At 36.4% G+C, this 14,561-nt stretch overlaps 2 protein-coding genes across 2 annotated transcripts in view; one reads left to right on the top strand and one right to left on the bottom strand.

Moving 5' to 3' along the window:
• KMO (kynurenine 3-monooxygenase) overlaps nucleotides 1-10,893 on the top strand; it is a 53,815-nt gene extending 42,922 nt beyond the window's left edge. The window contains 5 exon segments of the mRNA XM_025430518.3: nucleotides 165-247; nucleotides 8,733-8,834; nucleotides 8,925-8,984; nucleotides 10,556-10,687; nucleotides 10,690-10,893. Coding sequence (XP_025286303.1) covers nucleotides 165-247; nucleotides 8,733-8,834; nucleotides 8,925-8,984; nucleotides 10,556-10,687; nucleotides 10,690-10,758 — 446 coding nt within the window. The 3' untranslated portion in view covers nucleotides 10,759-10,893.
• Nucleotides 10,894-11,395: 502 nt separating this feature from the next.
• The window catches only part of OPN3 (opsin 3), a 46,035-nt gene continuing 42,869 nt past the window's right edge, over nucleotides 11,396-14,561 (bottom strand). The window contains exon 4 of the mRNA XM_025430519.3: nucleotides 11,396-13,550. Coding sequence (XP_025286304.1) covers nucleotides 13,287-13,550 — 264 coding nt within the window. The 3' untranslated portion in view covers nucleotides 11,396-13,286. The remainder of the gene's footprint in view (nucleotides 13,551-14,561) is intronic.

The following is a 14,561-nucleotide window of genomic DNA, read 5'->3' on the forward strand; positions in this document are numbered from 1 at the left end:
ATTGTTCAGTATTCATAGATTATTGGTCACTTTACATGGTTACCCAAAGTTTTAAAAGATTAGAACAGTGGTAGATTATATACCATTTAATTTGATCTGTGTAGAGCCTGGCACATTTTCATAGACTGTATTGGAAATGATGTATTATTTCACTTGGCTCCTAGGTATGTGTCTTCCGGAATATTCAAGATTGAGAATTCCAGATGACCATGCCATCTCAGACCTATCCATGTACAACTATATAGAGGTGAGTGAGGGAGCTGAGCTCTATTCCATGAGATCATTCTTAATAGCCTAACAAATAGTCTTTTCTTTTTAAACAAAATTTTAAAAATGTTAATTCCAGTGTAATTAATACATAGTGTTATATTAGTTTCAGGTATAGAATACAGTGATTCAACAATACTATACATTGCTCAATGTTCATCATGAGAAATATACTCTTTAATCCCCATCACCTCTTTCAACCACCCCCTCACCCATCTCCCCTCTGGTAACCACTTGTTTGTTCTCTGTAATAAGAGTCTGTTTTTGTTTGTCTCCTTTTTTTCTTTGCTTAGTTTGTTGCTCAAATTCCACACATGAGTGAAATCATACAGTATTTGTCTTTATCTGACTGACTTATTTTCCTTAGCATAGTATACTCTAGGTCCATCTTGTTGCAAATGGCAAGATTTTCTTCTTTTTCATGGCTAATATTCAAGTATATATATCATATATACCACCTCTTCTTTATCCATTCATCTACCAATGGACAGTTGGGCTGTTTCCATAGTTTGACTCTTGTAAATAAGTCCTCAGTAAACATATGGGTGCATATATCTTTACAAATTAGTGCTTTCATATTCTTGGGTAAATACCCGGTAGTGGAATTACTGATTCATGTGGTAATTCAATTTTTAATTTTTTGTCAAACCTCCATACTGTCTTCCACAGTGGCTGCACCAGTTTGCATTCCCACTAACAGCGCACAATGGTTCTTTTTTCTCCTTATCCTCCTCAATGCTTGTTCTTTCTTGTGTTTTTATTTTAGCCATTCTGACAGGTGTGAGGTGATATCTCATTATGGCTCTGATTTGTACTTCTCTGATAATGAGTGTTGCTGAGCACCTTTTTGTGTGTCTGTTGGTTATCTTCTTGTATGTCTGTTGGCCATCTGTATGTCTTCTTTGAAGAAATGTCTGTTCATGTCTTCTTTCCATTTTTAATTGTATTATTTGGTGCTTTTTGGTGTTGAGGTGTATATATTATATTTTGGATATGAATCCTTTATTGAATATGTCATTTGCAAATATCTTCTCCTATTTTGTAGGTTGTGTTTTAGTCTTGTTGATTGTTTCTTTTGCTCTTCAGGAGCTTTTTATTTTGATGTAGTTTCAATAGTTTATTTTTGCTTTTGTTTCTCTTGCCTTGGGAGACATATCTAGAATAATGTTGCTAAGGCTGATATCAGGGAAATCACTGCCTGCTCTCTGTTCTAGGATTTTTATGGTTTCAGGTCTCATGTTTATTTTTTTTTAAGATTTTATTTATTTATTCATGAGAGACACACACAGAGAGAGAGAGAGAGGCAGAAACATAGGCAGAGAGAGGAGCAGACTCTACTCAGGGAGCCTGATGTGGAACTCTGTCCCAGGACTCCAGAATCACGCCCTGGGCTGAAGGCAGGTGCTAAACCGCTGAGCCACCCAGGCGTCCCTGGTGTCACATTTAGATCTTTAATCCATTTGAGTTTATTTTTGTGTATGGTATAAAAAAGTGGTACGGTTGCATTCTTTTGCATGTAGCTGTCCAGTTTTCCCAACACCATTTGTTGAAGAGACTTTTTCTTATTGCATATTTTTGACTCCTTTGCCAAAGGTTAATTGACCATATACTTGTGGGTTTATTTCTGGGCTTTCTATTCTCTTCCATTGATCTATGTCTATTTTTGTGCCAGTATCATACTATTTTGGTTACTACAGCTTTGAAGTATATCTTGAAGTGTGAGATTGTGCTACCTCCAGTTTTATTCTTTTTCAAGATTGCTTTGACTATTGGGGGCTCTTTTGTGGTTCCACACAAATTTTAAGATTGTTTCTTCTAGTTCTGTGGAAAATGCTATTGGTATTTTAATAGGTATTGCATTAAATGTGTAGATTGCTTATAGTATTGACATTATAACAATATTTGTTCTTCCAATCCGTGAGCATGGAAGGTCTTTCTGTTTGTCATCTTCGATTTCTTTCATTAATGCTTTATAGTTTCCAGAATACAGATCTTTTACCTGTTTGGTTAAATTTATTCCTGAATATTTTATTATTTTTGGTGCAATTGTAAATGGGATTGTTTTCTTACTTTTTTTTTTTGCTACTTCATGATTAATGTATAGAAATGCAAAGGATGTCTGTATATTAATCTTATATCCTGCAACCTTACTGAACTCAGTTCTAGTAGTTTTTTGGTGGAGTCTTTAGGATTTTCTATATCTAGTATAATGTTATCTGCAAACAGTGAAAGTTTTACTTCTTTCTTACCAATTCAGATGCCTTTTATTTCTTTTTCTTCTCTGATTGCTATAGTTGGATTTCCAGTGATATGTTGAATAAAAGTGGTAAGAGTGGACATCTTTATCTTGTCCCTGATCTTAGGGAGAAACCTCTCAGTTTTTCACTAGAGTATGATGTTTGCTGTGGGTTTTTCATATATGGCTTTTATTATATTGGGGAATGGTCCCTCTAGACCTACTTTGTTGAGGGGTTTTTATCATGAATGGATGTTGTACTTTGTCAAATGCTTTTTCTGTATCAATTGAAATGAACATATGATACTTATCTTTTCTCTTATTGATGTGATGTGTCACATTGATTGATTTGTGAATATTAAATCACACTTGCATCCCAGAGATAAATCCCATTTGATCATGGTGAATGACTTTTTTTAAAGTATTGTCAGATTTGGTTTGCTAATATTATGTTGAGTATTTTAGCATAGACATTAATCAGAAATATTGGCCCATAGCTGTCTTTTTTGTGGTGTCTTTACCTGGCTTTGTATTAGGGTAATGCTGCACTCATAAAATGAATTTGAAAGCATTCCTTCCTCTTTTATTTTTTGGAATAGTTTAAGAATATATATTAACTCTTTAAATGTTTGGTAGAATTCACTTGTAAGCCATCTAGTCCTGGACTTGTTTGTGGAGGATTTTTTGATTTCTGACTCAATTTCATTGCTCATAATCAGCCTGTTCAAATTTTTCTACTTCTTCCTGATTCAGTTTTGTGATGTTTTATGCCTCTAGGAATTTACCATTTCTTCTAGGTTGTCCAGTTTGTTGACATATAATTTTTGAAAATATTTTCTTTTTTTTTCAAAATATTTTCTTATCATACTTTCTGTTTCTGTGGTGTCAGCTGTTATTTTTCCTTTCATTCCTGATTTTGTTTATTTGAGTCCTCTCTATATCTATTTCTTTCTCTCTCTTTTGATGAGCCTGACTGAAGACTTATTAATTTAATTGATCTATTCATAGAACTTACTCCTGGTTTCATTGATCAAGAATTTTTAAAATTCTTTTTTTAAACTATTTTTTCTTTCTTTCTTTCTTTCTCTTTCTTTCTTTCTTTCTTTCTTTCTTTCTTTCTTTCTTTCTTTCTTTCTTCTTCTTTCTTTTTTTTTTTTTTGTAAATATTTCATTTATTTATTAATGGGAGACATACAGAGAGTGAGAGGCAGAGACACAGGCAGAGGGAGAAGCAGGCTCCATGCAGGGATCCCAACGTGGGACTCGATTCCAGGTCTCCAGAATCACGCCCCGGGCCAAAGGCGGCGCTAAACCGCTGAGCCACCCCGGGCCGCCCAAGAATTTTTAAAATTCTTATTTCATTTATTTTTGCTCTAACTTTTATTATTTCCTTCCTTCCACTGGTTTGGGGTTTTGTTTGTTCTTTTTCTAGTTCTTTTAGATGTAAGGTTAGATTGCTTACTTGAGACTTTTCTTGCTTCTGAAGGTAGTAGGCCTATATTACTATCAATTTCTCTCCGTTGGAACAGTTTCGCTGCATCCCACAGATTTTGGACCATTGTGTTTTTTTTTTTGTTTGTTTGTTTTCATTTTCATTTTCATTTGTCTCCATAAAGTATTTTATTTCTTCTTTGATTTCTTGGCTGACCCATTCATTATTTAGTAGCATGTTATTTAACCTCCATGTATTTGTGTTCTTTTTAGATTTTTTCTTGTGATTGATTTCTAGTTTTAGGACATTGTGGTCAGCAAAGATGTATGGTATGACTTTGATCTTTTTGGATTTATTGGTACTTACTTTATGGCCTAATATGTGATCTATTCTACAGAATGTTCCATGTGTGTTTGGATGGAATGTTCTGAATTGTTTGATCCATCTGGTCCAATGTGTCATTCAAAGTCATTGTTTCCTTGATGATTTTGTTTGGATGATCTATCCCCTGATATGAGTTGGATGTTAAGCCCCCTACTATCATTGTATTACTATTGGTTACTTCTTTTATGCTGGTTATTAGCTTTTTTATGTATTTGAGTCCTCCAATGTTCATGCATAAATATTTACAATTGCTCTATCTTCTTGTTGGATCATTCCCTTTATATATATCCTCATCTTTTATTACAGTCTTTGTTTTGAAGACTATTTTATCTGATATAAGTATTGCTACCCTGGCTTTCTTTTCAGTTTCATTTGCATGATAAATCTCTTCCCATCTCTTTACTTTCAATTTACATGTGTCTTTTGGTCTGAAATGAATCTCTTGTAGGCAGCATATAAATGGGTATTACTTTTTTATTCATTCTGTAACCCTGTGTCTTTTAATTGTAGCATTTAGCCCATTAACATTCATGGTAATTATTGACAGGTAGTACTTATTACCAGTTTGTTGCTTCATTTATGGTTAATTTGTAATTTTTCTCTGTTCCTTCCTTCTCTTGCCCCCTTCTCTCATGGTCTGCTGGTTCTTTAGTGGTATACTTGGATTCATTTATTTTTGGAAATCTATTATGGGTTTTTCATTTGTAGTTTATATATAACAAAGAATGCTTACAGCAGTCTATATTAAGTTGGTCACCTAAGTTTGAGCCCAATCTAAAAGCACTAATTTTTTACTCCTCTCCCTCCATCCTACATTTTAGGTTATATGGGTATACTTATATCCTTTTATTTTATGAATCCCTTGACTGATTTCTATAGATATACTTATTTTTACTACTTTTGTTCTTCCTACTTTTCTTACTCTTATTTATGGTCTTTCCTTTTCACTCAGACTCCCCTTTAACATTTCTTGTAGGGCTGGTTTAGTGTCATTAATACCTTTAACTTTTGTTTGGGAAATTTTTTTATCTCTCCTCATATTCTGGATAATAGCCTTGCTGGGTAGTGTATTCTTGGCTGCAAGCTTTTTCTTTCAGCACTTTGAATATACCATGGCACTCTCTTCTGGTCTGTAAAGTTTCTGCTAAAAACTTAAATCATGGACTTATGAGGTTTCCCCTGTTGTGTAACTGATTTCTTTTCTTGCTGCTTTTAAAACAGTCTGTCACTAGTTTTTGCCTTCTTAATTACTACATGTCTTGGTGTGGACCTTCTTGGGTTGATTTTGTTGGAGGCTTTCTGTTGGTATCTATTTCCTTTCCCAGATTCAGGAAGTTTTCAGCCATTATTTAAATAAATTTCTGCCCCATTTTCTCTCTCTTGTCCTTCTGGGATCTCTATAATTTGAATATTATTATGCTTGATAGTGTCAGAGTTCCCTTAGTCTATTTTCATTTTTTTCTCTCTCTCTCCTAGTCACCTTGATTGCTGTCCATTACTCTGTCTTCCTGGTCACTAATCCATTCCTCTGCATTCTCTAGTCTACTATTTATTCCCTCTAGTATATTTTTAATGTCAGTTACTGAGCTCTTCATTCTGATTGGTTCTTTTGTATGTTTTCTATCTCTTTGTTGAAGGTCTTACTGAGGTCCTCCACTCTTTTCTCAAGTCCAATGGATAACTTTAGGACCTTTACTTTAAATTCTCTATCAGGCACATTACTTATCTCCATTTATTTTTTAACATTTTTTATTTATTTGAGAGAGAGAAAACCAGAGACAGAGCATGAGCAGAGGGGGAGGGGCAAATGAAGAGGGAGCAGCAGACTCCCCACTGAGCATGGAGCCCAATGTGGGGCTTGATCCCAAGACCCTGGGATCATAACCTGAGCCAAAGGCAGACAACTTAACCTACTGAGCCACCCAGGCACCCCTCTTATCTCCATTTCATTTAGGTCTCTTGCTCTGATTTTTTTTGTTCTTTCATTCGGGACTCATTCCTCTCTGTTTTTTTAAATCTCTGTGTCTATTTCTGTGTGTTAGGAAAGTCAGCTACATCTTCTGCTCAAACATAGAAAGTAGTACCCCTTTGAAGAGGAGGTCCTACGGTGCCCTGTAGTGCAGTGTCCCCTGTTCACCAACCAGCACCTGACACTTCAGGGGAGTCTCCTCTGTTAGTCGCCTGTGCCCAAATGTTGACCAACATTTGCCTTCAATCCAAGCATCTGCAGAAGTTGTCTTTGCCTGTTGTGGACAGAGTTTTTTCCTATGTAGTTAGTGAGCCAAACTGGGATTACCTTCAGACGAGGTGTTGGTCAGAGCTGTGATGCCGTCAAAGTGCACACTCTCCCTGTTTTCCCCTGTAAAGTTTTTGTTGGTGAGCAGGGCCTGCAGTCAGACCAGATGTCTGGACAGGTATGTGTGGTTATATTTCTTTCTCCCTAGGGCAGGAGTCACTTTGCAGTGGTGCTGGCCCCTGTTGGGGCTGCTTGCCACTGCCCAGCTTGTGGTACTGCTTTGGATGGAGTCCTGCCAAGGGTGTATTGGAGGGGGCAAGTCTGCAGGAAAATGTGGGAGTAGGTATGCTGTTATTTTGTTGGTGCTGCAGTGGTTCTGTGTGTTGAGGCTGGGGGCAGGTGCGAATGGCATGCGCCAGCTCTTTGGGGTTTTGTGAAGTCTCCCAAAGATATTTGTTCCTCTAGCACATACTCTGAGATTAGTAAATAAATCTTCCCACATTTCCCAGGCACTTTTCAAACTGTTGCTTCTATGCTAAATTGTATAGAGTAAGGCTTTTGTTGCACTGTCTCTTTAGGGGTAGGGACTCAGTTTCTTCTCACCCTCCAGCTCTCCTCCAGCAGAGCCCTCTGATTTTTGAAGTTCCAGGTGTTAAGCCCCACTGATGGTAGGAAATATCCAAATTAAGCCCCTCTGATTTTCAAAGCCAAATGTTATGGGGATTTGTCCTCCCAGTGTGGATGCCCTATGCCTAAGGTGCCTGGTGTGGAGTGTCCTGCTCACCCCGCTCCATGCCAGCAGTATCCCTACCTCCTGTGTATAGTCCTGTGGGGAAGTTTGGCTCCTAACTGTGTCTCTGCCCTTCCTACCCTTTTTTGATGTAGCCTCCTCTCTACATTCAGCTATGGAAAATTTGTTCTGCCAGTTTCAGGACATTTTCTGGATTTTTTACACTGATGTCATTGTTATCTAGGTGTATCCATCAGATGAGGTGACCCTAGGATCCTCCTACTCTGTGATATTCGCCAGAAATCATAAATGTTCTTTAATTTTTCTTTGCTCCTGACCCATCACATACATGCTAATAAAAATAGGTACCAAACCCCCGCCCCCATACACACACACCACAGAGCATTCCTCGCACATGGGTGGATTGTGACTGTAGATGTGACAATGATCCCCACACATCATCTCTCTCTACATTTTAGGGACATCTGGAAGTAACAAAGATGACAAAATGTCTGGCTTCAATAATTGATAATTCACAGGCTCAAAACTTAGACATTTGGTAGAGCTAATCATATTTTATTTTAAGGAAACTATAATTTTGATATGTATTAACATATTTGGAAGATTTAAGAAACCTTAAATGACCTTAACACTCTTAACATTATAAGCTACAAATTTGGAGTAGCTTTAGATATCCTTTGGGGCCTTATGCACTAAAAAAAATATGTATATACCAAAGAAATACATAGTTCGAAGATTAATACTCAGAAGAAAAACACAATTACATTTTGAGTCAGTTACATGAAAAGTTCACAGTAAATAACTATGGTTACAGTTTTTAAATGATCAAATGAAAAAATTTACAAGATAAATTTAAAGAAAAGAGTCTAGGTATTTTCCATCTGTCCTGAAGACAGAAAAAAAAACAGTGGATTTCAGTTTGAGCAGAATTGTTTCATATGTGGTGAAGGAAGTTCTATAAGATACTGAAAAGCTTCACTGATGTAACCTGCTTTGTGTTTTTGTGACAGCTATAACACAGTATTAGTTCTCAATATGAAGTAAGTCAAGACAGATGTCGCCTGAAAGATCCCTTCTTGGCATGAAGAAGATTCCAAACCAGCTAGGAAACAATGGCAGTTAGTCAAATCTGTGGAACCACAGACTATCCTCAGATTTGGTTGTACAAATTTTTCACTGAATTAGGTTCCTGTATTGCCTCTTGAGGAAAATAGAGTTCTCTAAGAGGTTTTGTGCAATTGCTCAACCTTTTCAAGGTAATCTCCTATACTTTTACTAAAAAGGATCAGAAATGACTATTAAAGAAATAAGAATTTGACTACTTTGTGATCAGTTTTCCAGTGAATAAGAATGAAGTATAACGTTGTAGCAAAGAAATAAAGGTCATTCATTTGAGGTGTTCTTTAAGACTCTTACATTATTACAGATGCGAGCACATGTCAACTCGAGGTGGTTCATCTTCCAAAAGAACATGGAGCAATTTCTTCATGCTATTATGCCATCTACCTTTATCCCTCTCTATACCATGGTAAGGTCTGAATTTAAGACAACTTTTCATTTTATTCTTCTGTTTAGTCATCAAAGAATCCCAATAATACTTTTTTAAACTTCTTTACAGATCACCTTTTCTAGAATAAGATACCATGAGGCACTGCTGCACTGGCATTGGCAGAAAAAGGTCAGAACAAATTGAAGTTCATTGTGTTATGGTTATGATTCTTCAGGTGGATTCTGAAATGATGTGACAGACATCAAATGTTTGCTTCCAAGTAAAAACTGTCCTTGGTACACAGAGGGAAAAATGTCTAAGAACAAAATTACAAAAAGGAAGAAAGAAAGAGAGAAAGAGGAAAAGGGAGAAAGTGAGTGCTTCTGAAGTGAAGAAATTCAAAAAAGAAACTGATGTTAGTGATTTTCTTTCTCTTTTTTAAAAGATTTTATTTAAGAGAGAGAGAATGTGAATGCAAATGGGGGAAGGAGTAGAGGAAGAGGTAGAGGTGACTCCACACTGAGCTCATAGCCTGATTCAGGGCTTGATCCAAAGACCCTGAGATCATGACCTGAGCCAAAGTCAAGAGTCAGATGCTTAACTAATTGAACCACTCAGGTGCCCCTGATGCTAATATTTCTAAACATTTTACTTTATTTTAGCAATGCGATTTTTTACTTTTATTTAGTAATTGACCTTTGCTTCATGCAATATTCTTATGGGTTTAATTTGTAAAATTGGACAGAATTGAATCACTTATAAAACATATAATATAATTCCAATTTACTGCCATAACATGTTCATTTTGGGCAATTGACCCAGAGATGCCAGTAAATAGACACTCAGATTCCTAACCTTTGACTTTGGAAATCCAACAACTTTATTCATTCAGCAAGTCATTTTATTTAATATCTGGAGACTGAGCTGTGCATGGTGATGAATCAGCAGCAACCCCTTTCCTCATGTAGTTCAGAAGTTGGTGGAGCAGAGACAGCTAAGGTGAAGAGGCACAACTGCCTTGGAGGAGAATGGCAATGGACAGGATGGGTGGGGCTCGTGGGGCTGGAAGGCAGCGCAGGTGTGTGACAATGGCTGGTGATGCAGCTGGAAGGGTAAGAAGGACCTCAGGCATTTTGATTATTATGTCTAGAGAAGGAGAGAGACTAACTGAGGCTAATAGACTCAGGTGTGGATTTTAGAAAGAATGCTTTGCTGTGTGGAGACTAGATTAGAAGGAATCTAGATTTATTCCTATAAAAATGAATAAAATACAAACTCTGCCCTCAAGGAGTTAAAAGTCTGCTAGAGTAAAGACAGTGACAGGCAGTGAAAGTGCAGGACATTTAGTATCACCGAGCCAATCACTCTTCTCATGGAGACTTTGTGCAGGGTCTGAGCAGTGACTGAATCACTTGTGGCTTCAGCACAGTACTCTTCTAAGATAGCATTCAGAATTCTTTTTTTTCTAAACTCTGTGTGTGTGTGTGTGTTTATGGTTATACAAAGGTGGATTGCTAAGAATTCATTATACAGAACCCATGGATTCAGTTATTTCTGGGAAGGGTAAGAGAGGATAAAGACAGTGGAGTGAATCTCCAAATTCCTGGCCTTACCAACCATTGTAGTGGTCATGCAATTAAATTGCTGTTTTAGGTTAAAGAACAAAGAAGACATTGTAAACCCCTTGGTTGTTCAAGAATGAAGTCTTTTAAGATTTTTGTCTCTGAAAAATAAAATGAGATTTCTTGCTGTTTTTACAGGTGATAAACAAAGGACTCTTTTTCTTTGGAACACTTATAGCCATTGGTAGTACATACCTACTTATGTGCGCCATGTCACTGAGACCCCTACACTACTTCAGAAGACCATGGGACTGGCTTGCTCACTTCCAGAAAACAGGACATGTTTCCCTGCAAACTCCATGGGGTCACTAGAGAAAATTCCCAATGTCATTAGCAGTTAATATAAAGATTCTGAAGTGGCAAATAGTTGGATTTCTTGTAACTAAAACTAAGGGTCAAAACCATGTTTCCGTCATCATATTTAATTCACTAGTAAAAAGTATGTCAGCTTATAATTAAATTCAGTATAGAATTTCTCTGTGTGTTTATTGTGATTATTGGGGGAGGGGGGGCGGGGGGACACAACAACCCCAAACTACCATTTTAAGTTGGAAAGCACAGGTTTCCCACAACCTACACATCGGTGTGGTCATTCTAAATATAAAAGTGCAATGACTAAGAACACTTTCACTTCTCAAAAAATAAAGTGCCAGAGGCCTCAAGGAAGACACTGATCACATCTTCTCTTTAAAGGACATAATTAAGGTCATGATAGGACTGAATCAATAAGTATTGATAGGACTAAAAACTAAAAACTATGATTTCCCTAACATGTTAAGTACACTTTTGATCACCTGGATGGAACTTATCCAATATAGAACTCGGTTCATTTACCAAAACTGGAAGTATAAATGAGGCATTTAGGGCACTCTGGAGAGTTACAAAATGAACTAATTTTACTTCACAGTCCTCAAAGTCCAGTATTAACTTTTGAAGATTAAAAAAATAGGGGGGGGGGGCTATTAATGCCAAACTAAGTGAAGAATAAGAAGAGTTTTATTTACAAATTAAACATTGATATATACAACAGAGTGGAAAGGAAATAAGGGAAGACTGTTTTCATAGAAATTATTTCATTTGAGACTCTCAAAGCAGTTTACTAACCAGCAATAAACTTGATTTTGAAAAGTTCTTTTTGTGAGCACATTTTCTTTGGTTCTTCCTTCTTCAATAGGCCAACTGAATCATTCAGAAGTCTTTCAAACATGATTAATTATGATGATACTACACCAGTAACAGTCATCTAAGAAATAAAAACTAGGCAATAAAATAAAATGATTTAGTTTCTTTTTTATATTGTCAAAGAAATCTTTGAGTTCTAATAAGCTGTGTCTAGTCTAAACAATGACTCATGGGAAAATGGCATCATCACTAACACTGAGCATTGATTAACCAGTAGACTGATTGAAGAGCAAAAAGATAAATAATACATTTTATGAGTACAGTTTTACAGTTATTTTCATCCCTTCAAATGTAGGTTTGTTTCATTTTTTGCTTGGAATTCCTTCTCCAAACCAAAAACTCTTGACAAAATTGTGGCAAATTGTCAAAAAGAGAATAATCTTTTCATAACCAAGTTATGTTTGAAATGAAACATATGGAAATACATATCTGCCATCAACATATCCTTTCCATGTACATCCTCTGCTGATGTATGATTCCCTAGCCTCCATGATTACTTTGAAATTCACCACCTTTTCTTTGCTGGGTTGCTTTTAATATAATATCCTTTCTGGAGCTTGCTCACCAGCACATTCATCTTGAAGCTCCTCTTTATCACATTGCATATATAGCAAGTCTTTTGTTTCAGAGGAAGCCAGGGTGCTGATTTTCTTTTTCACCCTGAAATTTTCTCTTTGATAAATTTGATTGGTCCAACATAGGATGTGACAGTGATTAGGATCCAACACTACAGAAAATTTGAAATTTCCTAGTGATTTCACACATGTATGACACAAAGTTATTTTTACAGCTATTTTTGAGCTATAAATACACCTAAGTATTTTTGAGAAAAATGTATTATGTGCCTTGGAAAAAAGTGTCATTTAAAAAAATATATTTGAGATGAAAATTTCCAACATGTTAGAAGTTGATGGTATCAGATGCCCATCTTGTGCCATAAGTGGTTTTTCATAATGGAAAGCACCCATTGAATTAAAACAATTTGTCTTGCTCAGTTACTTCCAGAGTCCAGAAAGCATATGGGTAATGCAGATTTTCTGCTGGGCCACAAAAGTTCTGTTAATATTGTGGGGGCCCGGGGCAGGCTGCCTCAAAGTATGCCACAAATTTGAATTAAAATTACTTAAGAAATACCAAATGCAAAAAGGACAGTCTGTCCTTCATTTGTGTCCCTGAAAGCAGGAAATCTCTTATGTGAAAGGTATCTCCCTACACCATGAGGTACAGAGACATCTGTGTCATCAGAGACAGAGAACTGAGGGCTAAAAAAACCTACATAAACAAATCTTGTTACTTTTATTAAATTACTACTGCAGTTCAAATCCTACTTAGAATTCTTTACTAATTGAAGTTCCTAAACATGAGTTTTCTTTGTCCCGTCAATTCTTACAGATTTATATCTCTTTGTCTAAAATGTATAAAAGCTACATGCTTGCTCATTTCTTCAGGTCTCAATTTTATTGTTGGGCCTCATGCACATAGAATTAAACTTTTTTTTTCTCTTGTTAATCTGTCTCATATATCAATTTAATTCCCACACCAGGCAGAAGAAAGTTTTAGGGTAGAGGAAAGTTTTTGCTCCCCAACAATTATTACATAGAATGAGGATTCCAAAACAGTTCTTATAATGGAAGTCTAGAAGTGATTTCCAGTATAAGGCCTCATCTTATGTTACCATTATTCCTTCTTATAAAGGACGAACTTGGATTACATCTACTTTTGACACACTGGTTTTGTCACTGTCATCAATTGACACTGATTCATCACTGGTGATGATAAAAATAATGGAGGAAGAATTAAAAGTCACTTTTTTCTTTGGCCTGTCCCCATCTTTTTGTGACATCACAATGGGTCTGATCTGCATTTCACTCCCATTGGCTGGTAGGTCCTTAGCAGGCCTTTGGCATCTCAGCGGTCGGAAACATAGCAGTTGCAAAAGAGATCTTCGAAACTGGGCAGAGAGAAAATAAAGTTGAATATTAAGTAAAAATTTGGCCCTTAATCTGGATTTATATTCAATAAAATTAGTTGACTTTAATTTTGGTTGTTCTTTTTTATTGTTAGCTGGTATGGGTATTGGTTAGGTAGCAGTGCTCATATGTACCTAAATAACCCTGGAGTTTTATGTTTATTATAATTCTCTTTAAAAAAAATCATATGGAAATATTATAATACCTTATAATCTCCATGGATCAAGTTGCATGTACCATCTTTGAGGGCAACTAAATTTGTTTCTTTAAGAAATTTTTTTTCTTTAAGGAATTTGAACATTAATCCATTCCACAAATATTCAGTGAGCACCTATTAGGTGATAGCCACTGTGCTACAATTTGGGAATACAGTGGTCAGCAAAGACTGACAGGGCCCTTACTGCAGAGTTCACAGTCGTACTCACTAAAGTTCTTTGGATTAGGTAAAGAATTCTTTTTTTCTATAGAGATTACAAGCCATTTGCAGGAAAAAATACTACACACATGATTCTCCCCCTGTCCTGGGCACAGCACTGAAACATATTTCTCAGCTCCCTTTCAGGGGCTCCTCCCTGCTCTTGCCCTCCTATTGGACCTTAGAGGTCAGTCTAAGTCAACACGAAGGAACCTAGATTCCTACAGAACTGTATGAGACAGATCCCCTGCCCTCCAGGATCCCTGGGACCCAGATCTAAATGAGCAAAAAACCCTGGGGTACCTGTCTAACTTAGTTGAGCTTTTAACTTTTGGTTTTGGCTCAGGCTATGATGTGAGGGTCTTTAGATTGAGGCCAATGGGCAGCTCTGTGGTCAACAGGGAGTCTGCTTGAAATCCTCTCCTTCTGCCCCTCCCCGCAATTGCTCACTTTCTCTCAAATAAATAAATATTTAAAAAATAAATGAGCAAAACCTTTTTCTTATTAATCCACTGAAATGGTAAATTTCCTTGTTACAATAGTCAGTCTGTCGTGACCAATAAATCATATAAATAAA

Source organism: Canis lupus, chromosome 7 (genome assembly GCF_003254725.2).
Source record: "Canis lupus dingo isolate Sandy chromosome 7, ASM325472v2, whole genome shotgun sequence".
NCBI classification, from domain to species: Eukaryota; Metazoa; Chordata; class Mammalia; order Carnivora; family Canidae; genus Canis; species Canis lupus.